The sequence below is a fragment of the Mytilus edulis genome, unplaced genomic scaffold, assembly GCF_963676685.1.
Source record: "Mytilus edulis unplaced genomic scaffold, xbMytEdul2.2 SCAFFOLD_1540, whole genome shotgun sequence".
Lineage (NCBI taxonomy): Eukaryota > Metazoa > Mollusca > Bivalvia > Mytilida > Mytilidae > Mytilus > Mytilus edulis.
Genome location: NW_027267988.1, coordinates 1 through 23272, shown reverse-complemented (window position 1 = coordinate 23272; position 23272 = coordinate 1). Strand labels below are relative to the sequence as shown.

The 23272-nt window shown below is 32.8% G+C and overlaps 3 protein-coding genes across 3 annotated transcripts; 1 reads left to right on the top strand and 2 right to left on the bottom strand.

Moving 5' to 3' along the window:
- Positions 1-235: 235 nt before the first annotated feature.
- On the bottom strand, positions 236-9269 carry LOC139506493 (GATOR2 complex protein MIOS-B-like; the record flags this gene model as incomplete). Its single annotated transcript, XM_071295478.1, has 10 exons — positions 9265-9269; positions 7873-7946; positions 7318-7362; positions 6350-6417; positions 5352-5474; positions 4590-4644; positions 3984-4109; positions 2151-2223; positions 937-1046; positions 236-405 (listed from the first exon to the last, which is right to left on the bottom strand). Coding segments are annotated over exons 1-10 (849 nt in total), but the record flags the coding sequence as incomplete, so codon positions are not given.
- Positions 9270-9401: 132 nt separating this feature from the next.
- Positions 9402-18144, bottom strand: LOC139506492 (GATOR2 complex protein MIOS-A-like). Its single transcript, XM_071295477.1, has 9 exons — positions 18100-18144; positions 15408-15558; positions 14669-14736; positions 13162-13239; positions 11756-11801; positions 11471-11529; positions 10634-10775; positions 9869-9973; positions 9402-9495 (listed from the first exon to the last, which is right to left on the bottom strand). The coding sequence occupies exons 2-9, from the start codon at positions 15532-15534 to the stop codon at positions 9416-9418; spliced, it is 705 nt and encodes a 234-aa protein (XP_071151578.1). The 5' UTR covers positions 15535-15558; positions 18100-18144; the 3' UTR covers positions 9402-9415.
- Positions 18145-18332: 188 nt separating this feature from the next.
- On the top strand, positions 18333-23254 carry LOC139506494 (coiled-coil domain-containing protein 89-like; the record flags this gene model as incomplete). Its single annotated transcript, XM_071295479.1, has 2 exons — positions 18333-18548; positions 22810-23254. Coding segments are annotated over exons 1-2 (577 nt in total), but the record flags the coding sequence as incomplete, so codon positions are not given.
- Positions 23255-23272: the final 18 nt, after the last annotated feature.

Sequence of the window (23272 nt, the reverse complement as noted above, 5' to 3'; positions counted from 1 at the left end):
GATTAACACCAGTGCCCACTTTCAGCACTCTTTGAAATAATATCATTATAATATGATGTACAGACAGAAACCTGAATAGTTATCCATATCTGGAAAAACAAATTAACCTATAATATTATGGAAATCAACAGTAACTGATTCATTTACTTTTATTGTACATTTGCACTAGTAACTTTAATTCCTAATGAGAAAAATGTCTTATTCCCTTTTAACATAAAACATATTCAAAGTTTACCAGAATTTCTTGATAATTGTCTTTTTCACATGATAAAAATGCAAATATTGCTCTGAGGTATGGATCAGTTAACTTGTGTAGTAATGCGGAACAGGTTTTCCTCCATAATGTTTGTTTATCTTCTGAGTAACCTGATATAGCCATGGCAACAGCATTCATCATTGTACTGTCTGTAAAATAGAAATTTATACAAATTATTAAATAATAATTTATCCCATTCTTTCTGTTTGTAAAAGTTTCACCATCTATAATGGGGGTTCTTGGTTGGAGTTGCAAATAATTTGTTAAAATGAGCTGATTTCTAGACAACTATAGGCACAAAAAGTGATAAGAAAAGAATTGATTTTAAATATCCTTATATAAGCAGGACTAATATAATACTGCAAGAACAAAATAAATGTATAAAATAAAACACATTTATGATTATGTAATTCAGCTAATTTAAGAATTGGTGTGATGTTAGTCTTATATAATGATGAAATATCCTTGTATTATTGTGCATTAGGAACCTTGAGTGATTGACATCACAATAATTGAAAAAGCATGCACTGCACCGATTCATATGACCCACAAAATATTTGATCTGATTATAGTTATTACAAAGGAATGTAACTGGATCATTATGCAAGAGGCAGGAAATAGAAGAAAAAAAATCTATCTCTGAACTAAAGTTTTCCCCCTGTTTGAAGAGTGAACCCTACCTTCTGTTTGATGTCTGTATTTTCCACTGAGTATTTCTATAGTTTGTCCAAACTTCAAGTTAAACAGTGCTATGGCTGCAGCCTTTGATGTCTGTCCATTCTTATGTAATCTAAAATAGTATTGGTCAGTATATAGAATATAATATGAACCATTCAACTTTAAACCAAAACATTCATTATCTCTCTTCTCAATTAAAATTTGCAGGAGAATTTTGAAAAATTAGAAAGATTTACTTTTTACTATTTTAATAATTGTAATTAAATTTTTTTTAAGAACTAACCAATTGAAGTAGCATTTTGGGACCAATCTTTATAATGATATGAAAAGGCTTACTGGTATGATAAAGGCTTACTGGTATGAAAAGGCTTACTGGTATGCTAAAGTTTTACTGGTATGTTAAAGGCTTACTGGTATGCTAAAAGCTTACTGGTATGTTAAAGGCTTACTGGTATGCTAAAAGCTTACTGGTATGCTAAAGGCTTACTGGTATGTTAAAGGCTTACTGGTATGCTAAAAGCTTACTGGTATGCTAAAAGCTTACTGGTATGCTAAAGGCTTACTGGTATGCTAAAGGCTTACTGGTATGCTAAAGGCTTACTGGTATGCTAAAGGCTTACTGGTATGCTAAAGCCTTACTGGTATGAAAAGGCTTACTGGTATGCTAAAAGCTTACTGGTATGCTAAAAGCTTACTGGTATGCTAAAGGCTTACTGGTATGCTAAAGGCTTACTGGTATGCTAAAGGCTTACTGGTATGCTAAAGGCTTACTGGTATGCTAAAGGCTTACTGGTATGAAAAAGCTTACTGGTATGCTAAAGGCTTACTGGTATGCTAAAGGCTTACTGGTATGCTAAAGGCTTACTGGTATGAAAAGGCTTACTGGTATGCTAAAAGCTTACTGGTATGCTAAAAGCTTACTGGTATGCTAAAGCTTTACTGGTATGCTAAAGGCTTACTGGTATGCTAAAGGCTTACTGGTATGCTAAAGGCTTACTGGTATGAAAAGGCTTACTGGTATGCTAAAGGCTTACTGGTATGCTAAAGGCTTACTGGTATGCTAAAGGCTTACTGGTATGCTAAAGGCTTACTGGTATGCTAAAGGCTTACTGGTATGCTAAAGGCTTACTGGTATGAAAAGGCTTACTGGTATGCTAAAGGCTTACTGGTATGCTAAAGGCTTACTGGTATGCTCAATATTGAACAACACACTTACTCTTTGAGAAAAAGATTTAACCCTTCTGTGTTATCACTGTTACCCCCAGCCACACAACTGTAAAACCTTGTCTCTACAATAGGTAAAATATGTATTAATACACATGATAAGATTTAATAAAATGTTGACACCGAGATATGTCTCGCCTATATGAAAATTTGATAGTATAATACAAATGTTGAAATTAAAATGGCAATGTTTAAACATATTAACTGTGCAAAATATTCAATGTCATAGAACCATGTTTGAAGGTACATTGCCAAATTATCTCAATGAAAGTGAGAAATGTCAATGTGTATAGAACTGCAAAACTAACAGATTAACACATTTGATTTAAGCAAAAGTTTAAAGTCAATGAACCATGATTAGGGTTAGGGTCATATAATCCTATACTGACCTTTCTTCAGTGAGATACTGTCTCATAAAGTATTTGGTCCAGTACTACTAACCTTTCTTCACTGAGATACTGTCTCATAAGTATTTGGTACCAGTACTACTAACCTTTCTTCCCTGAGATACTGTCTCATAAAGTATTTGGTACCAGTACTACTGACCTTTCTTCCTGAGATACTGTCTCATAAAGTATTTGGTACCAGTACTACTGACATTTCCTCACTGTGATACTGCCTCATAAAGTATTTGGTACCAGTACTACTGACCTTTCTTCACTGAGATACTGCCTCATAAAGTATTTGGTACCAGTACTACTGACCTTTCTTTCACTGAGATATTGTCTCATAAAGTATTTGGTACCAGTACTACTGACCTTTCTTGACTGAGATACTGTCTCATAAAGTATTTGGTACCAGTACTACTGACCTTTCTTCACTGAGATACTGCCTCATAAAGTATTTGGTACCAGTACTACTGACCTTTCTTCACTGAGATACTTTCTCATAAAGTATTTGGTACCTGTACTACTGACCTTTCTTCACTGAGATACTGTCTCATAAAGTATTTGGTACCAGTACTACTGACCTTTCTTCACTGAGATACTGCCTCATAAAGTATTTGGTACCTGTACTACTGACCTTTCTTCAGTGAGATACTGCCTCATAAAGTATTTGGTACCAGTACTACTGACCTTTCTTCACTGAGATACTGTCTCATAAAGTATTTGGTACCAGTTCCAGTACTACTGACCTTTCTTCACTGAGATACTGTCTCATAAAGTATTTGGTACCAGTTCCAGTACTACTGACCTTTCTTCACTGAGATACTGTCTCATAAAGTATTTGGTACCAGTACTACTGACCTTTCTTCACTGAGATACTGCCTCATAAAGTATTTGGTACCAGTACTACTGACCTTTCTTCACTGAGATACTGTCTCATAAAGTATTTGGTACCAGTACTACTGACCTTTCTTCACTGAGATACTGTCTCATAAAGTATTTGGTACCAGTACTACTGACCTTTCCTCACTGAAATACTGTCTCATAAAGTATTTGGTACCAGTACTACTGACCTTTCTTCACTGAGATACTGTCTCATAAAGTATTTGGTACCAGTACTACTGACCTTTCTTGACTGAGATACTGTCTCATAAAGTATTTGGTACCTGTACTACTGACCTTTCTTGACTGAGATACTGTCTCATAAAGTATTTGGTACCAGTACTACTGACCTTTCTTCACTGAGATACTGTCTTATAAAGTATTTGGTACCTGTACTACTGACCTTTCTTCACTGAGATACTGTCTCATAAAGTATTTGGTACCAGTACTACTGACCTTTCCTCACTGAGATACTGTCTCATAAAGTATTTGGTACCAGTACTACTGACCTTTCTTCACTGAGATACTGTCTCATAAAGTATTTGTGCCAGTACTACCATCTGTATATTGGAATGACTGATATTTCATGGTACTGCCTTTGTTGAAGTCCATCAGATGATATACACCACTGTGTTTATAGGATTGACCCTGAGATTTGTGTTCTTCCACCATATCATGGGACACTGGTTTTAGTTAAAGGAATGATAAACAATGGACTTCAAAGAATTACAATAAAAATTTGTAAATATTTTGAGTTAACATGTTTAATTTAAAAGGTAATCCACAGGTAGCATCCAAATGTTCTTCCTGTTTTCTTGTTCTTATACACATGTATAGCCACAATATTTATTGGTCTATAAAATCAATGATCTGAAAAAGTATTCTTGAGGAGAAAATTTATAGGGAGCACATCATATTTGGCTCAGCATGTCAGTCTAGTAGAAAGAAGGGATTATATTCATATCACATTAACCTGTTCTTGACCTGAATATGCATTTTAATTATAATCATCTAATTCATCATCTATCATATTTCTGATTATTTTATTATTTTATTTCATTTGTTTGTTTTTAGTACTTCCCTGTACCGTACTGTTTGAAACAAGTTAAATAGATGTTATACCCTGACTGTATAAAGGATACATGATAACCATCTCCACATACCGTACAGCTTGGCATCTTCTTTCACTAGTTGTACATTGTGGAAAACATGATCAGACTGCCAATGTAAAATACAGTTGTAACTAAATGACAGTTTACAGAAAACAATGTAAAGACTAAATATTACAAAATTACATAAAGTCTTTCTTCATATATATATCATGGATGTGAATGCACTTACAAGTCATTATAATAAGGACTCCTCCGGGTGTGGGAGTTTCTAGCTGCATTGAAGACCCATTGGTGGCTGTTGTATGGTTGGGTTGTTGTCTCTTTGACACATTCCCCATTTCCATTCTCAATTTTATTACATACATTATAATGATAGCACTCCATGTATCAGATTAGAGGATTATATATTTTTATATCGGATTAGAGGATTATATATTTTTTCACTTATGACAAAATGTAGGTCATGTTGGTAAGTAAGATCCAGATCTGTTGTAACACTTGATTAAAGTATGATTTAGACAGACACACTAGATATACCTGTAACCCGTAACCTTTAGAAGCTCTGTCCTTCATCAGAAGTGATATATCTGTAGATTAAAGTATGATTTAGACAGACGCACTAGATATACCTGTAACCCGTAACCTTTAGAAGCTCTGTCTTTCATCAGAAGTGATATATCTGTAGATTAAAGTATGATTTAGACAGACGCACTAGATATACCTGTAACCCGTAACCTTTAGAAGCTCTGTCTTTCATCAGAAGTGATATATCTGTAGATTTAAGTATGATTTAGACAGACACACTAGATATACCTGTAACCCGTAACCTTTAGAAGCTCTGTCTTTCATCAGAAGTGATATATCTGTAGATTTTAGTTCCTGGTCTACTAGTTTCTTTCCATTACCCCAGGTTATATGAAATTGTGGAGAAAATATCTACAAAATAGATTGAAAACATTGTTAGAGTATAAAGTATTCTGTGTATAGGATACGCTTGGATATAACACTAATTACTACCTACATGCAAACATATCTATTCATTTTCATTCAAGGATACCTCAACAGGGGAAGTAAATGTACCAAGGTTGTAAATCAATCATCATCTCTTATGTACTGAAGGGCAATAGGTTTTTGCAGCACCAAAGTATTAAATCATATTGTAAACTTCTTTAACAGACATGTTTGTCTTGCTGTCTAATTGACCTAAAGCAAAGAAATTTATTTCATTAGAAAGATCTTCATTGTTTTAACAATAGACAATCTAGGAATGTGATGAAATCAATATGTTGCGTGCATACCAAACAAAAGATGTTAAACAAAGATCGCAAGACAAAAGAGAAAATATGAGAATCAATGAACAAAATTCAGCATAAAAGTCATGTCAAAAAAATGTATTTCCAGCTCTAAAATGCTCCAAAATTATGTGAGAAAAAAATCAGAATCTAAATGTTCTTTTTTAAGATAACTACAAAAGAATTGAGCATGAAAACATTGATTCATTCATTAAGTATCCACCTAGTTTGGGGAAAAACCATCATGACCATCATACAAAGAAAAAAAAAAATAGTTTACTGTGAAATGTTTAATCTAACCACAGGAATTCTTTCATGTACAATCATATCTTTGATAGCACCATTTGTACAGGCAATCAGTAGTCTAACTTACCACAGGAATTCTTTCATGCACAATCATATCTTTGATAGCACCATTTGTACAGGCAATCAGTAGTCTAACTTACCACAGGAATTCTTTCATGTACAATCATATCTTTGATAGCACCATTTGTACAGGCAATCAGTAGTCTAACTTACCACAGGAATTCTTTCATGTACAATCATATCTTTGATAGCACCATTTGTACAGGCAATCAGTAGTCTAACTTACCACAGGAATTCTTTCATGTACAATCATATCTTTGATAGCACCATTTGTACAGGCAATCAGTAGTCTGTTTTCTTGTTTGGGATGCAGTTGAAAGCAGTGACATATTGTCCACCATTGTTAGCTGAAATAAAATTATGTATTTAAAATTAAAAGACAAAAAGGCCAACATATAGAAATTAGTAAGTTACATTGAAACTTTTTGTCTTGTTTTTTCGTGTGCTTTTTTTGTTAATTATAACTGAATACTATGAACATATTGATTTTCAATTTTACAGATATCTGAGTTGAACCTTATCATATTCTCATAAATTCAGAATTTCTAGTAATAAATATATTTTAGAATCTTTTCTCTAATGCTTAAAACAACTTGATTATTTTTTTATAATAAACATAATAAACAAGCATTTCTTTTGTTTCTTATTGGTCAAAATTCAACTGTTACATTAAATGTTCTTTGCTTTCTTATGAATTTCCAATTGTACAAGCAAAAAAAGGGTGACTATGCTTGATGACATCACACATAAAGAACACATCTTTTTGTTGATTATTAAGAAACTAGAAAGAAAAATTGTCTAAATAATTTCTTAAAATCATTAGAAAAACAGATTCATAAACAAAACCATGAGAATATGAATAAGCAGTGGTAAAGATAATGTCAACAAGCAGCACAACGACAAATTATAACGCATACACTGTAAAGATAGATTCTACTTACGAGATATAGTCCTGTCAATGTAGTTATTCTACTTACGAGATATAGTCTGTCAATGTAGTTATTCTACTTACGAGATATAGTCCCTGTCAATGTAGTTATTCTACTTACGAGATATAGTCCTGTCAATGTAGTTATTCTACTTACGAGATATAGTCCTGTCAATGTAGTTATTCTACTTACGAGATATAGTTCTGTCAATGTAGTTAGGTTCCAGTTCATCTATACCTAGAGTAACAGAAAACTTCTATGATAAGACAGTGCTCAGATAGAAATCAGATACATTGTCAAGTAGCAGATATATTATTCAGGATCTTTACATGGAATATGGCCTACATCCTCTGTGAAGCCCAAATAATAATTATATAATACAGGACTGTCCTGATTTAACATAATTTAGTTTTTGTTTACAGGGTATATAGGTTCATATACCATGTCAAGGTAACGAATTCAGATTACCTGGATATTTCACTTCAGTATAATACAGATATATCCAAATTCATATCTGTGTTTGTTTGTTTGGTTCATTTCAAAATGGGGGAAATTTTTTATTCTTTTTTCAATATATATTATCATTTAAAAAATATTTTCAGTACAGTGAATTTGTGTACAACAGTAGTTATAATTACAGTGTAAATATGTACATCATTAATCATAATTAGAGTAAACATCAGTAAATCTTAGATGACTCAAGAGTTTAATTGTTAACTCCATAACTATTTTCATTCTTGTACCTACCTTGTGGAGTATGTCTGATATCATATAATTTTACTGAAGTACTTTCTCGATATAATACTCCTAGAAAACCATTCCTGGGATAAATAAAAAGATACAGTATATAATTACAATATTCAGCCTCAATAAAAAGTCAGCCATCTTCCACTTAGGAAATCCTTATATTCTTTGTTACATTTGGCAAATGAATAAGCAATGGTCAAGAAGTTCTTCCTATATACTCTTAAAATTATTCTAATTGTTTTTAAAGATCAAAAACAACATATAACAATACTGTGTGGAAAATGGGGAAATTTGTTCAGAGAATTTAGAATAAAGAAAGAAGTTTGTTTGTTTCTGTGTCTAACTGAACGTGTGTTTCATTCTCACATGACTACAGAGTACATGTATTTATTGTTTTATACCTTTGAGTGATAAAAACCAATCATATCAGCTATTTATGTCTCATCTTTGTCAAGTTTTGAACCAACATACCTTGTAGGTCACCATCTTAATTTTTTAAGTTTTGATTGGAACCAAAATAGATATACTTGTCTTAAAGAAAATCATAATAGCTTTATCAAGTTCTGATTGGAACCAAAATAGATTATACTTGTCTTAAAGAAAATCATAATAGCTTTATCAAGTTCTGATTGGAACCAAAATAGATTATACTTGTCTAAAGAAAATCATAATAGCTTTATCAAGTTCTGATTGGAACCAAAATTAGATTATACTTGTCTTAAAGAAAATCATAATAGCTTTATCAAGTTTGGATTGTAACTAAATAAGTCCATACTTGCCTTGTTGGACACCATCTCAGCTTGACTATATTTTTGGTTCTTGCAATGTTAAAATCTTTGCAGTTAAGAAATATAGTATACTATACAAATAAATCATGTAAACTGTTAAAGTGCTGAACAAAAAACCTTGATAATAAGCAGACAATTACAAAACATTAAAACTAGACTGTTACAAATCGGTGAGCAATCCCAACCATATTTTATCTAGCCATATTCTATCTTAAATAAGGAGCCTGTTATTCAGTGTTGTTAGTTGTCTGTAATATATTTTTTTTCCATTGTTTTTAAAAAGATTTTTTTTGTTGGTTTTCCCGTCTATACTGTTCCACATTTTATCGTGAAAGGCCTTTAATAGCTTACTAGATGGTATTGGGTTTGCTCATTGTTCAAGTTGTCACATCTTGGTTCTTTAGCCTAATTGTCTTATAACTATAAATTTCACTCTCCAGATAATTCATAAACCTATCTGCAATATGACAACTATGTGAATCATTGTAATTTCTAAAGGATACAGGTTTATCAAAATGTCTGGTATCCCAAACTGACACGTTGTTCTGAAAAACAAAACAGTCATCTGTTAACTTGGCTGTTAAATTAAGTATATAATTTTTACTCCATTATTATTTGAGTACTATACCATCAACCCAAACCTGCACTGCTCAAATTATCTTTTACACCAAACTAATAGGTTTATCTGATTAAAAAAAGGAAGTTAAATTGGTGCAATCTGTACAAACCCTGTAACATTACCTCATGAAAAGAAGCTATTCTGTTTTGATTTTGGGATCAGTAACTACACCATTGATAAGTTTTGTTGTTGTTGATTGTTTTGGCTCTTTTGCATCTACAAATATAATATAAAACAATAATTTTATTCAAGAACATATAGAAAAAAAATTATTAAGACATACAATTAAAGGATAAAAAACAACTGGCTGAACCTCCAACACAACTATCAAACCCATATGTTATTGCAGTTTCTTCCTGCATTAAAGTCCCATTGGTGACCTTTGGTTGTTGTCTGTTCTATGGTCGGGTTGTTGTCTCTTGACACATTCCCCATTTCCATTCTTAATTTTATTGATTTCACATGCATATTACATTATCTTGTACTGTATCCTATAATCAGGTTGAAATATTGTACTTAAGATATTATTATATTGTTCATTCCACATACAAATTATTTGACAGATTTCAAAAATATATAAATGCCTTACCCCTGAGGTCATATATCCTGAGATGTCTATTGTTCATTCCACATACAAATAATCTGCTATCCTTACGGAACCAACTAAATGAGGCAGTCATGTCATTGTAATTACCTGAAACAAAATATTTATACCATATATTAACCATTGTATCATTACAAACTATTGATTCTTTATCATTTCTTGGGTACCTAATGCAAGGATTTGGCTAGAAATGCTTAACCTTCAACCTGAATGTTCAAAATAATACATATTTTCAATAGGGCTTGTATACAGACTTTCATTGATGAAATCAAATGGTGTGGATTCATTCATGCTTAACATTTTATGGATTGAGGAATGCCTGTATTTCTGTGGATATTTTGAAGTCGTATTTTTGCCAAAGTCTGCATACAAACCTTAAGAAAACATGCAATTCCTTCAAAGTTTGAATTCATGGTTCACGATGTAACCATCAAAGTCATGAACATTTGTATCCAACAAATAATGAATTTACAATATCAACAAAAATTACCTTAAATCCAGGAAAATTAGTATCTATGAAAAAATACACAGTATTTAAGGACAAGCAGCAAAGAATTGTTTTAATTATGATACATGTTAAAATGCCTGATTTTGATTAGTTTATTTACCCTATTTTACACTTTTTTACATGCCATGACATAATATGTCATAGACAGAGGTTGATAACAATGATTAAACATACTGTACATGTATCTTGAATATTTATACTACACACATTAATCTATCTCATGTAATATATATTTTGTTTACCTATTTCTAAGAATGGTTTGTAGATAGATGAAGATTCACTAGTATTAGAGCTATATCTCTGTCGTTCATATTCTCCTCCAGACTTAACATTCCAGATAAGTATACAACTATCATTTCTTGACTTGTCTAATCCCTCGGCCAACTAAGATAATAACAGTACTGTTTAATCATATTTTATACTACATTAAGACAAAATTTATGTTATAAAGCTCCACTAAATATTGTCAATCCACAATGTTTGGGAGGCACATACAAAATAAAATTGCTGAAAAATTATCTAGAAGCCCTTAAGAGCCTGTGTCACTCATAGCATTTTTCAAGAAACTTTTGTAAGGCTCATATCCTAATACTGTATGATACAATGGTTCTTTTGTCAAGATATTTGAGCAGAAAGCCAACACGTATAAATATCTTATAGAAGAAAAAAAAATCCTAAATATTGTTTTTCCCTTTTATATTCATAAACATACCAAACTGCTGTCCATATGGTTCCAAAATAAATATAAACAATTCATATACATACCAAACTGTTGTCCATATTGTTTCAAAATAAATATAAACAATTCATATACATAACAAACTGCTGTCCATATGTTGCAAAATAAATATAAACAATTCATATACATACCAAACTGCTGTCCATATGTTCCAAAATAAATATAAACATTCATATACATACCAAACTGCTGTCCATATGGTTCCAAAATAAATATTAAACATTCATATACATACCAAACTGCTGTCCATATGGTTCCAAAATAAATATAAACAATTCATATACATACCAAACTGCTGTCCATATGGTTCCAAAATAAATATAAACATTCATATACATACCAAACTGCTGTCCATATGGTTCCAAAATAAATATAAACAATGTCTTGGATGTCTTGGTACTGAAAAACAAATAATCATTGTCCTAAATTATGTTCTGAAAAACAAATAATCATTGTCTTAAATTATGTTCTAATCTACAACTAAAAGCATTTCATTTGTAGGTTTTGAAAAAAAAAACCTTGTTTTATGTGAATTGCAGGAGGTACATGTAACATAATAAATAAAAGGATAATTATATAAACGTTGGACTTGCTTAGTAAAGTTAATGTGTGTCATAGTTCTTACCAAATTCCTTGTCAACCAAGTCACTATTGCTGTCCTTATCAAAACTACAAAAAAAAGAAAACAATAAAGATAAATAAACAGTTGCGCCATGAGCGCATGATATGCCCTTCGCCTTGTGTGAGAAGTTTCATGCAATGATCATAAATAGTTTCCGAGATACGGCGTGACATGTGAAAAAAAACCTTTTTTTACCAAAAACTGAATAACTCTAAAATCAAACTTTGAATCATCATCAAAAGATATAAAGATCTTTAGATTAATATAATTAAGACGTGTGTAAAGTTTAAAGCAATAGTCATTAATGGTTTTTTAATATACAATGCAACAAGTGAAAAAAACCTCAATAACTCAAAAATAAAATTTTGAATCATCACCAAAAGTATATAGATCTTTAGATTAATATAAGAAGTGTGTAAAGTTTTAAGCAATAATCATAATTCGTTGAAGAGATATGCGCGACATGTGAAAATCCACCCCCTTTTTTACAAAACCTCAATAATTCTAAAATACAATTTTGAATCATCACCAAAAAGTATACAGATCTCTAGATTAATATAATTAAGAAGTGTGTAAAGTTTTAAGCAATAATCATGAATCGTTTATGAGATATGGCGCGACATGTGAAAACCCAGCCCCCTTTTTTACAAAAAACTCAATTACTCTAAAATAAAATTTTGAATCATCACCAAAAAGTATACAGATCTTTGGATTAATATAATAAGAAGTGTGTGAAGTTTAAAGCAATAATCAGAAATCCTTTTAGAGATGCAGCGCGACATGTGAAAAATACACACCTCTGTTTTAGTTATAAAGTCCTGTAACACTAAACTTTAAATCCTATTATCACCAAAAAGTATACAGATTGTTTGACCATCATAAGAAACAACTATCTTAAGTTTCATAAAATTTGAATCAGCGGTTCTCAAGTTACGGTGTGACATGTTTACACTGGACATTTGTATACCATAATACGTCCATCAAAACTTTGACGGGCGTTTAAAAGGCACTGTATATATATATATACACGAGTCTAAATGGAAAACTACGTTCAAACCTATATATATCTAAATAAAATAATTCCATATGAAACTATTTAGTATGTGAATAGTTAAAATAATAATTCAACTATCAAAAAGTATGATCTTCAAATTATGTTATCCTGGAGGAAGGCTAGGACATTTGCTTGCTAGTTGAAAAAGGAGAGATGTTGAATAAGGCAGAAGATTTCTTTTGCAACAGATCATTTAAAGAGACCTTTTAAAAAAAGGCTGCTGCAAGAGTTGCTTAGCATGCAGAGAGCATTGTATTCTCTTATTATATAGATTTTGAATTATGAGAAATGTTAAATTACAGTCAATGATAATCAGAAGTAGACTTTTCACATTTAAATAGGCTTCATATACCCTCCTTAACTGGACTTTACCATTGACCAGTCCACATGCTATAACGTCATCATGTTCTGGTTTTGGACACCATTCAACTGTCTGTAAAACAATATTTATTTTAGTTATTTTTAATCATAATAAACAAGAATGTGTCCAACGAACAGGGATGCTTCATTCGCACTATAAATTTCTATGTTCAAGTGCACCGTGAAAGTGGGGTCAAAATTCTAATTTGCATTTAAATTATAAGACCATATCATAGGGAACATGTGTACTAAGTTTCAAGTTGATTGGACTTCAACTTCATCAAAACTACCTCGACCAAAAACTTTAACCTGAAGCGAGACAGACAGACGGAATAACGAACAGAAGGGTGTAAAAAAGAAAAGACCCACAGACCAGAAAACATAATGCCCCTCTACTTTCGTAGGTAAGGCATAAATATCTGCAGAATAAATGAATTTAATCAGTTTTTTTAAACATTTGAAAATAAACTTGACTTCAAATCTAGTACTGTTCTTTTATCTTTTTTGGCATGTTTTTATTTTGGTGAATTTTGATAAAACTGAGTTATCAGTCTTTTGTAGACGAAACGTGCGTCTGCCGTATATACTAAATTTAGTCCTGGTATCTATGATGAGTTTATTTATCATGCACATTTACTGCATTTGTATTTGCATTCTTTTTTTCACTAAAATATTTCTATGAAAAATTCATGAAAATAAATGCATAAATATACCTTATATTAGGGTTTATTTTCCAGATTGGATTTTGACATTTGTATTGATTTGTAGACAAATAGTAGAATAATAATACTTGTATGAAAGGAGTACAAGGCTGGAATATTATTGTTTATATGTTTTAAATCTACCAAACAGAGCAAATAAAAAAATCTAGGTTCAGGAAAAAATAAAGGAAAATCTTTTTTTTTCTTTTGTAAATTGTGATCTGTTGAATTTGTACAACAAAATAGGGATAGTTATTGTCTTATCGTTTTAAAACATTTTATCTTTAATTAAGCTCAAAACTGATAAGAAACACTCTGTTCTATATCTGTGGTAAAGCTACACACAGAGAACCACTGTTGTCCCTGAGGTATAGCTATACAGGGGATAGTAAAGTTTTACCTTTGATAGTTAATCCCCAACTGTCTTCCCTGAGGTATAGCTATACATGGGATAGTAAAGTTTTACTTTTGATAAGTTAATCCCCAACTGTCTTCCCTCAGGTATAGCTATACAGGGGATAGTAAAGTTTTACCTTTGATAAGTTAATCCCCAACTGTCTTCCCTGAGGTATAGCTATACATGGGATAGTAAAGTTTTACCTTTGATAAGTTAATCCCCAACTGTCTTCCCTGAGGTATAGCTATACATGGGACAGTAAAGTTTTACCTTTAATAAGTTAATCCCCAACTGTCTTCCCTGAGGTATAGCTATACATGGGATAGTAAAGTTTTACCTTTGATAAGTTAATCCCCAACTGTCTTCCCTGAGGTATAGCTATACAGGGGACAGTAAAGTTTTACCTTTAATAAGTTAATTTCCAATTGTTCTCCTTGAGGTATAGCCACTGAATCTTCTGATAATATTTTTCCTAAAAATAAACAACTTCAGATATTTTATATGTTAACACAAATATGATACCTAATTATAGTAATACCTTAAATAATAAGTATTCGTTGTTGCTGCAAAAAGTATTTACTGTAAATTATAATAAAGAAGATGTATGCAGTATACAACATTTAGATCACTACCCAACAACAGTTACAACACATCAAGAAAGCATTACCCCAAGGGTGGCTGGGGAATAGAAATATGGTCACTTGGTCTTCTCCCAACCGGCAGTAAAATGCTTGCCGAAGTGGGGCGTCCGTTTGGCTGTGCGGGATGTATCAAGTTCGCAGTCACATCCAGTCAGAATGGTGACGTTAAATCCGATGCCTCGTGTAAAGAGAGTGCCACGCTCTTTGCACGTAAAGAACCCTTGCAACAACTCTTTGAGGGGTCCGTAGGTGGCGTGTTGCAAGGCAAAATTTCTGTTCCTATCCAATATACCCTCATTTTGCAGTGGCAGTCCAAATTTCCCCGACCATCACCCCAGATGGCCTCTATTGTATCAACCTACCTATTGTGTTTATTGTGAACTTGTTCTCTTCCTGAATATGCATGAAATATTTGCCACTGGACATTAAGCAACCAACAATCAATCAAGAAACAAAGAAAGAAAGAAAGCATTTTTCAAATAGAAAAGTAAATTATACAAACCTTGCGTTCCATGAGAGCCTATTTTTTCTTCATATTCTATAACATTATAAAGATTTATTTTGGTTCCACAGTAGCTCAGAAACTTATCACTATTAATTGGTGACCAAAGTACTTTTGTAAGACTCATGATCTGCCAGTTTTCTGTTTGCCTCTGAAATTATAAAGCACAATATTGACTTATTTCTCAATTTGGCCAAATGATAAAGTATGTTTTATTTTATTAAAAATCTCTCATACAACATATACATGTATGATAAAATCTGTAAAGTAACACATTGCTGGATGTTTATGATTTGCTTAACTCTATTTAAAGGGATATTAGGGTGCCATCATTGCTATGGCTTATTGTACAGTAACAGCACTATCTTTTAAAGGTTGAAGGGTAGATTAAGTATAAAAGTGCTAATGAAAATAGTTCTAACGGATTTCAGCCATGTTCTATACATGAATATCCAAAGGAAACATAAAAGTTTGAAGGTTTGATTTGGGGTCATACATCAGACACTTAAAAAGCATGTTATCTGAAAACAATATATATATAGATATAATGTGGTATAAGTTGCCAATGAGACAACTCTCCATCCAAGTCACAATTTGTAAAAGTATACCATTAATATGGTCAAAGTACAGTCTTCAACACGTATGCATATATTGATAGATTCCTCCGCTATCCAGAGAACCACTCCCAGAGCTGTAAAGAGTAATAATGGAATTCATGTACACTCTCTATCAGGATTAATGGACTTGTGCATTTACAACAGTACTTACAAGGACAATCCCCATTCAAAACAAAGGGGGTGCTAGGACAATCCAAACCCAACACAGAGGGGGTTCTCAGACAATCCCAACCCAACACAAAGAGGGTGCTAGGACACTGGGAAGTCTGTTATCATGGCAAAGGAAGCCGAGGTACTTGGAGAGTACCACCGGGACTCTCAGTGGAACAGAAAAACCAAAGAGATATCAGTAGATTGATCTCCAGGTCAAAGTTGGGAACAAATTTGACCGACAGAGACCCTCAAAGTATCCATTCTATTTTAAACAGCAGTCTGGATACCAAAGAAGTGTGTGAAAAGGTTGTTAAACATTGGTCTTCACCACTAGACCATGAACAAACAGCTATACTATTTGTATTAATCTTATTGTCATGTTAAATGTTTTGCACACATCCCATTTGCCGGCCAAATCAGAAAATTGCTCCAGACACCAGATCTTAAAACATGCCTCAAATAAAGAAGTCAGTTTCTGCGCATACCCGCATGCGGGGACGAATAGTCAATTTGCCTTTATCATATTTATAGGCTACTTTAAATTGTGTATACACCTAAACTTTACTTATAGATATATTTCAATTTTTTTGTTACTTTTCCTTTTTCATTAGAAAATAACTTTCACACTCCCTCTATTTTTATTTAAATATATTTATTCAAATGTGTATAATTTTATTCTTTCAATGTGCATTTACATTTAATTTCAATTTTTCTTACTACTGTAACATTTTTATATGTTAGGTCAAGTGTGTTTTCTGATTGTATCAGGTTTACATACACCTGTATTTTAACACATAGCCATTTATTACAGTTAGAGATCATCAGAGATTATATTAATTAAGAGATTTCTTTGTTGGACTAGTGAGCCCTAATTATTTACATATGGTGCACTAGTAAATTTGTATTGAGCACAGAACACTAGGAGCCAGGATTTCCACGGATTTCCAGAGCACGGAGTACAAGGAGCCCAGTTTCCCTAGTAGTCTATATTTGTATCCAGGCTTGTAAGAGTCATATAAAAGAGAAAAAGAGTGTGAGATATGGGGGAGAGCGAATTTTTAGTAAGGAGGAAGGACAGTAACATTTATATAGTAGAGAGAACACCCATATTATTTGATGTACAATGTGTTATACTTGTAACTTTGTTAAAGTCGTGTGATTTTAATAGCACAGAATTGAACTTTTATTCGTCTTCGTGTTTATGTTCACTACAAGACTTTATTCAGACTGCACAGGATCCATTTATTTATTCAGAATGTGACCAGGATTCCCTTAATCATGCTAACAGTAGATTTCAAGGGCAACCTGTTAAAGAGTATACTTGGCATATCTCGTCCATTTACAAGTGAAAGGCACGACCTGAAACTTATATACCCAACAACACAGCACACAAACACAGATACACACTTTAGTTCAAGTCCCATACTAAACTTTTTCGTCACACTAATTACTAATACAGGTATTAATACAAATTTAAATATTTCCATTCTCTTCACTGAATTGACACAGGAACATATTGAATGTTCCCAGATTCACAAATTTGGAAAATAACTGATAATTTTCGTGTATCATTCACGTTTCATTCTGGATCATATGACAGTTTATCATAAAAATCAAATGCGGATAGGTATAGCCTACGAAGGCCTATTTGTCTACACGTCCCAAGCATGCAGGTACGTGCAGTCACTGTCAATAAAGTATTGCTTAATAAGTGTTATTTGATTGATTTTAATCTTTTTTAGCCAATAATTACTGTAAAGTGTAAGTTTTCATAATCATATGAATAAAATATATAATTTCTTCTGTAAATATTTCAATTTTGTTCTGCTTATATTTTGAGTTTGTGATTTTTACCTGGGGCTGTCAATATTGGTCCCACTTTTACTCAATTGATCCTATTGGACCCAGTTTTTAGTTTTTACCCCAAAAAATCTCTGACTTTCTATTTCCGAAAACGAAAGCAGATGGAGTAACCTCCCATGCAGTGTCGTAATATTTATTTAGGTGAACTTAAAAAACAATAACACGATTTAATTGTTTATGTAAAATATAGTATTTTTTTGTATATCCTGCTGCAACAACATAACTTTTTACAATATTATCATTCATCATATCGTAACTGTTTGTCGTAAAAAAAAATCTGGCATTTCCGGCGTCATGTTTCTGTGGTAGCCGTTTTGCCGTTTTCATTTCGTACTTGTTTTAACAGAAAAGTGGAATATGTTGCTTAACTTCAATTATGGAATCATCTCTTGCTCACCAAACATCCTTTCTATATGAGAATTTTTCTAGTATTTTACTAGGACAAGACATGGCATCAAACACAAGGAATCCTAAAGAAATCAGAGAAATGGTTTCCGACAGTAACAAGGTGAAAAAAAGTAAAACAATGAATGAAAGTGTAGTGTTTAAATTTGGCAAAATATCTGTTTGTATGTAATGATAGTGATAAACTTTTAAATGGAGCTACTGTTTTCATCCGGGTGTCAGGGGCGGATGCAGGAATTTTTGAAAGGGGGGTGCTAACCCAGGGCAAAAGGGGGGGGGGGGGGGGGGGTGGGGGGGGGGGGGGGGGGGGGGGGGGGGGGGGGGGGTGCAAAACAATGTGTCCCGATACAAATGCATTGATCGGCAAAAATAAAGGGGGGGGTGCGCACCCCCGGAACCCCCCCCCCCCCCCCCCCCCCCTGATCCGCCACTGGTGTCTTATACAGTCATGACAGTTACCAATGATATAGAGATGGAGACATGAATACAAATCTGAATCCTGGTCCGTTCGCCGCACCCATTCACGTTCGCACCCACTCATGTTCGCCCCCTTTCACTTTCGCACCCAAAGTCCGTTCGCACCCTACATGTTCGCGCCCAATTTCAACTTTGTAATCAAGTAGTATTCTTATAAGTATTATTGTTTTCATTGTCTCAAAATAAAGTGATACAGCATTTTTTTTTGAGTCTTGAATAAATTTTATCATGTTTTAGTTATAATAGTGTATTGCTATATTTTATTGTTTCATTGTTTCAGATCAAAGGGACCAAACAATATCTTTTGTGTTTTTCATTTATAATCTTCAATCTTTTAACTCATACCAAGCTTTAAATACTTTCAGTATTTACATGAAAGCAATTAAAAACAGCAATGATGATTTTCCAATTATTCAACTGGAATTTGAATTAAAATTGGGCGCGAACGTGAAGAGTGCGAACGGACCTTGGGTGCGAACGTGCGAGGTGCGAACGTGTAGGGTGCAAAAGTATAATGGCGCGAACGGACCTGATACCTACAAATCTATACACAAAGAAAAGGTCATAATGGGGTTGCACTAATGACAGGATGACTGCCCGGATAGTGACAGGATGGTTGATAGGACAACATATAAATAGTTGTAAATGTTTTGTTATTCAGTAGATTTGTTTAATATTTGTAGACCTTATAGATATTAAATATATTTTATGAAAATCAAACAAAATAAGTGAAAAAAAATATTTTTGAGCAAATAAAGTTGACAAACGGTATTCACACTCGCCGTTAAACATTATACACATATTCAACTGGTCGGCAACATGTTACCACCTCACACGTGTGCACCCTATGAACAACAAATGATGATGTCATCCAAAACATTTATCACCAAAAAAAAATCATTAGAAAAATTCGCAAATATTTATTCATGAAAATATAACTATTTGATATTATCAAATTATTAATTTGATTATATACATTACGTTTTAAATACATTGTAGCATCTAATAATTCAACAGGAATTTGAATAAAAATAGGGTATTATTGAACCCACTGACAAATGTGCTGTTTTATGATGTCCATTGAATGTATCAGTGTACAATATCAATTTCAAAGATCCATGACAGTGTTCCCAAGTTTTTTTTTCCAAATCATGTTAGGGTGCATCTTTTTACCACAGAACTTATAAAACTCATGGTATTTGGGAATCTGCGACACTTTACCTGAAATTGAACTATTTTTTTAAACAACAATCCCTTTTCCTTGGTAAAAATATGTAGCATTGTAAGATAACAGACATGTTTTATTATGACATTTACAGGAACCTAAGCAGGGTTGGCAAAGCTGCTTGTTTTATGAGTATTGCCCAGCCCTAGACTGATAAATTTGACATTGACTGTCTGTGCCAAACCCTGTATGTCTGATCCAATGTACATGTAGTCCTATCTGACATAATTGACATTGACAGTCTGTGCCAAACCATGTAATGATGTATGTCTGATTTTTCCTGAGATAGGTATTTGACATACAGGCTAATTAGTGCATTTATCAGTTAATTATGGAATAATTGTATGCTGCAGGAATGAGGAAAGAAGTTTCAATAGTCCTGTAGTTCTAGGGACTTATATAAATACATTCATATTTCTTGTAAACTTTGACTAAACTTTGTATGCATAAGTATATAAAGTTTCTAGCCTTTAATCATTATCATGCCTACATTTTTATATTGACCTCTTTCAAAATGTACATGTAGTACAGGCCTTGTGGTCATAAAACTTTCGAGCTCAATTTTTGTACTCAGATTTAAGAATCAACCAATCAAAAGACTGGATTTTGTGTTTCGAGCACTAATTTTGTACTCCAAGCACTGAGTAAAGTTTTAACCATATTTTGTTTTACTACGGTTTGTATTGCTTTTTGATTGACAGTCAAAATCTTGTTATGGAAAATTTACTGTGAGTATTGATTTATCTTTTGGTTATGATTTTACACTTAACCAAATAATTGCTGTATGTGGTACCGTATATGTACATGTAACAAATATTTTTGTTACCATGCTTTTTGATGAACATAATGAAGTTAATTTTTTTTACATGTACATGTATATCAACACCTACATGTTACTAAAACTCACTTTGAAGGAAAAGCCACAACTTAAGTATATAAAAAATTTAGACATTCCATAGGAAACTTATATATATACATGTAGTCTTCAACAATAGCCAATGTGGACAGCTATCGAGAATACGTCTGGCTATATACATGTAGTCTTCAACAATAGCCAATGTGGACAGCAATCGAGAATACGTCTGGCTATATACATGTAGTCTTCAACAATAGCCAATGTGGACAGCTATCGAAAATACGTCTGGCTATATACATGTAGTCTTCAACAATAGCCAATGTGGACAGCTATCGAGAATACGTCTGGCTATATACATGTAGTCTTCAACAATAACCAATGTGGACAGCTATCGAGAATACGTCTGGCTATATACATGTACATGTAGTCTTCAACAATAGCCAATGTGGACAGTTATCGAGAATACGTCTGGCTATATACATGTAGTCTTCAACAATAGCCAATGTGGACAGCCAACGAGAATACGTCTGTCTATATACATGTTGTCTTCAACAATAGCCAATGTGGACAGCTATTGAGAATACGTCTGGCTATAAATCACCCAGAGTCTATAAAATTTGTGAATAAATTTAACAAACAATCTTAAGATCTGCTATCAACGTCCAATAATGCAATGATCTAATTAAGAAAAAACATTATGACTTTAATTTGGACAGTCACACAAAGATAGGTTTTGTAATTAGTTCTCCTTCCTATGCAATAAAAGTCTTGGTACATAAATGTACATATATGTGAAGAGTATGTAAAACTATGTTTTTATCATGTGTTTTTCTATGTTATGATGTTATGCTATTGTTTCAGAAAAAGGGAGAATGTTTGGATCCATTAAAACGTTTAATCCCGCTGCAAATGTTTGCACCTGTCCTAAGTCCGGAATCTGATGTACAGTAGTTGTCCTTTGTTGATGTAATTTATACGTGTTTCTCGTTTTTCCTTTTTTTTATTTTATATAGATTAGACCGTTGGTTTTCCCGTTTGAATGGTTTTACACTAGTAGTTTTGGGGCCCTTATAGGTTGTTGTTCGGTGGTGAGCCAAGGCTCTGTGTTGAAGGCAGTACATTGACCTATAATGGTTTACTTTTTTTAAATTGTTATTTGGATGGAGAGTTGTCTCATTGGCACTCACACCCCATCTTTCTATATCTAAGTAAGGTTTTTGTACATTTACAGTAAGTGTGTCAATTTAACATTTTTCTGTTTGTTCTTTTGAAAGATTTTGTGTGTTTTGTTTTCAGTCTAACTGCATGTAAATGCTACGTTCTGTTACCTAAAATGAAACGTTTTTACAAATAATAAATGCACATAAACTAATGGCTTGCAACTTGTTTTTCAGCCACAGTTATGGATTAAGGTATATGCCATTTCAGGTGATGTAGCTGGGGGTCAAGATTTTGTTGAGTTGTCTTCAGGTCACTTTATAAATTGGAACTACTATTCTAATTGTAAATTCATGATATTTAATATGCAGTTGTTTAAGCATTGGCACATCTTAATTCCATGGAAATTAGTTAACCTGCTTCCTCAGTCATGGTCTATTGTTCATGCAACTTTAGCGTCATGTTCAGGTTGGGATAATTAGGTCAGTTTTTATTAAAACAGGAATCATTTATAATAGGTCAATAATATTTAATGTATAGCTTTGTCATCACAGTTAATTTGTATCTTCAATCATACATGTAAATGTATGTACATGTAGTTTGCATAAATGTTACATGTATTGTTAATAAACTATTCATTCATTTCAGGACATGTCAGATATGCAGAGAAATCTGAGCAAGTTGAAATCTTTGTCAGAAGATGACAAAACAGAAACGGCCATGTTACGGTCTCGTATAGATGAACAGTCACAACTCATCATGATATTAAAACAGAGAGCTGATGATGTGTCAAGAAAATCACAAACTTTGGATAAGATTAACAAAGAAATGATGGACTTTAGAGAAAATGCACAGGAAATGTTGGATGGTGAAATCAGAAAATATAACATATTAAATGCCAGATTTGATGACTTAGCTTCTAATCATCAAGAACTAATTAAGATAAAGGATGAATACAAACGTTCAAATCAAGAGTTACGAATAGAAAATTCTCGTCTCAGGGAAGAAAATGAGAGAATTTTTTCAGGTGCTGTTATGGAAAAAGACAAACAAATTGCAGAAATGGATAGAAAATTATCAAGTTTTAAGAGCAGTATACTATGCTGGAACA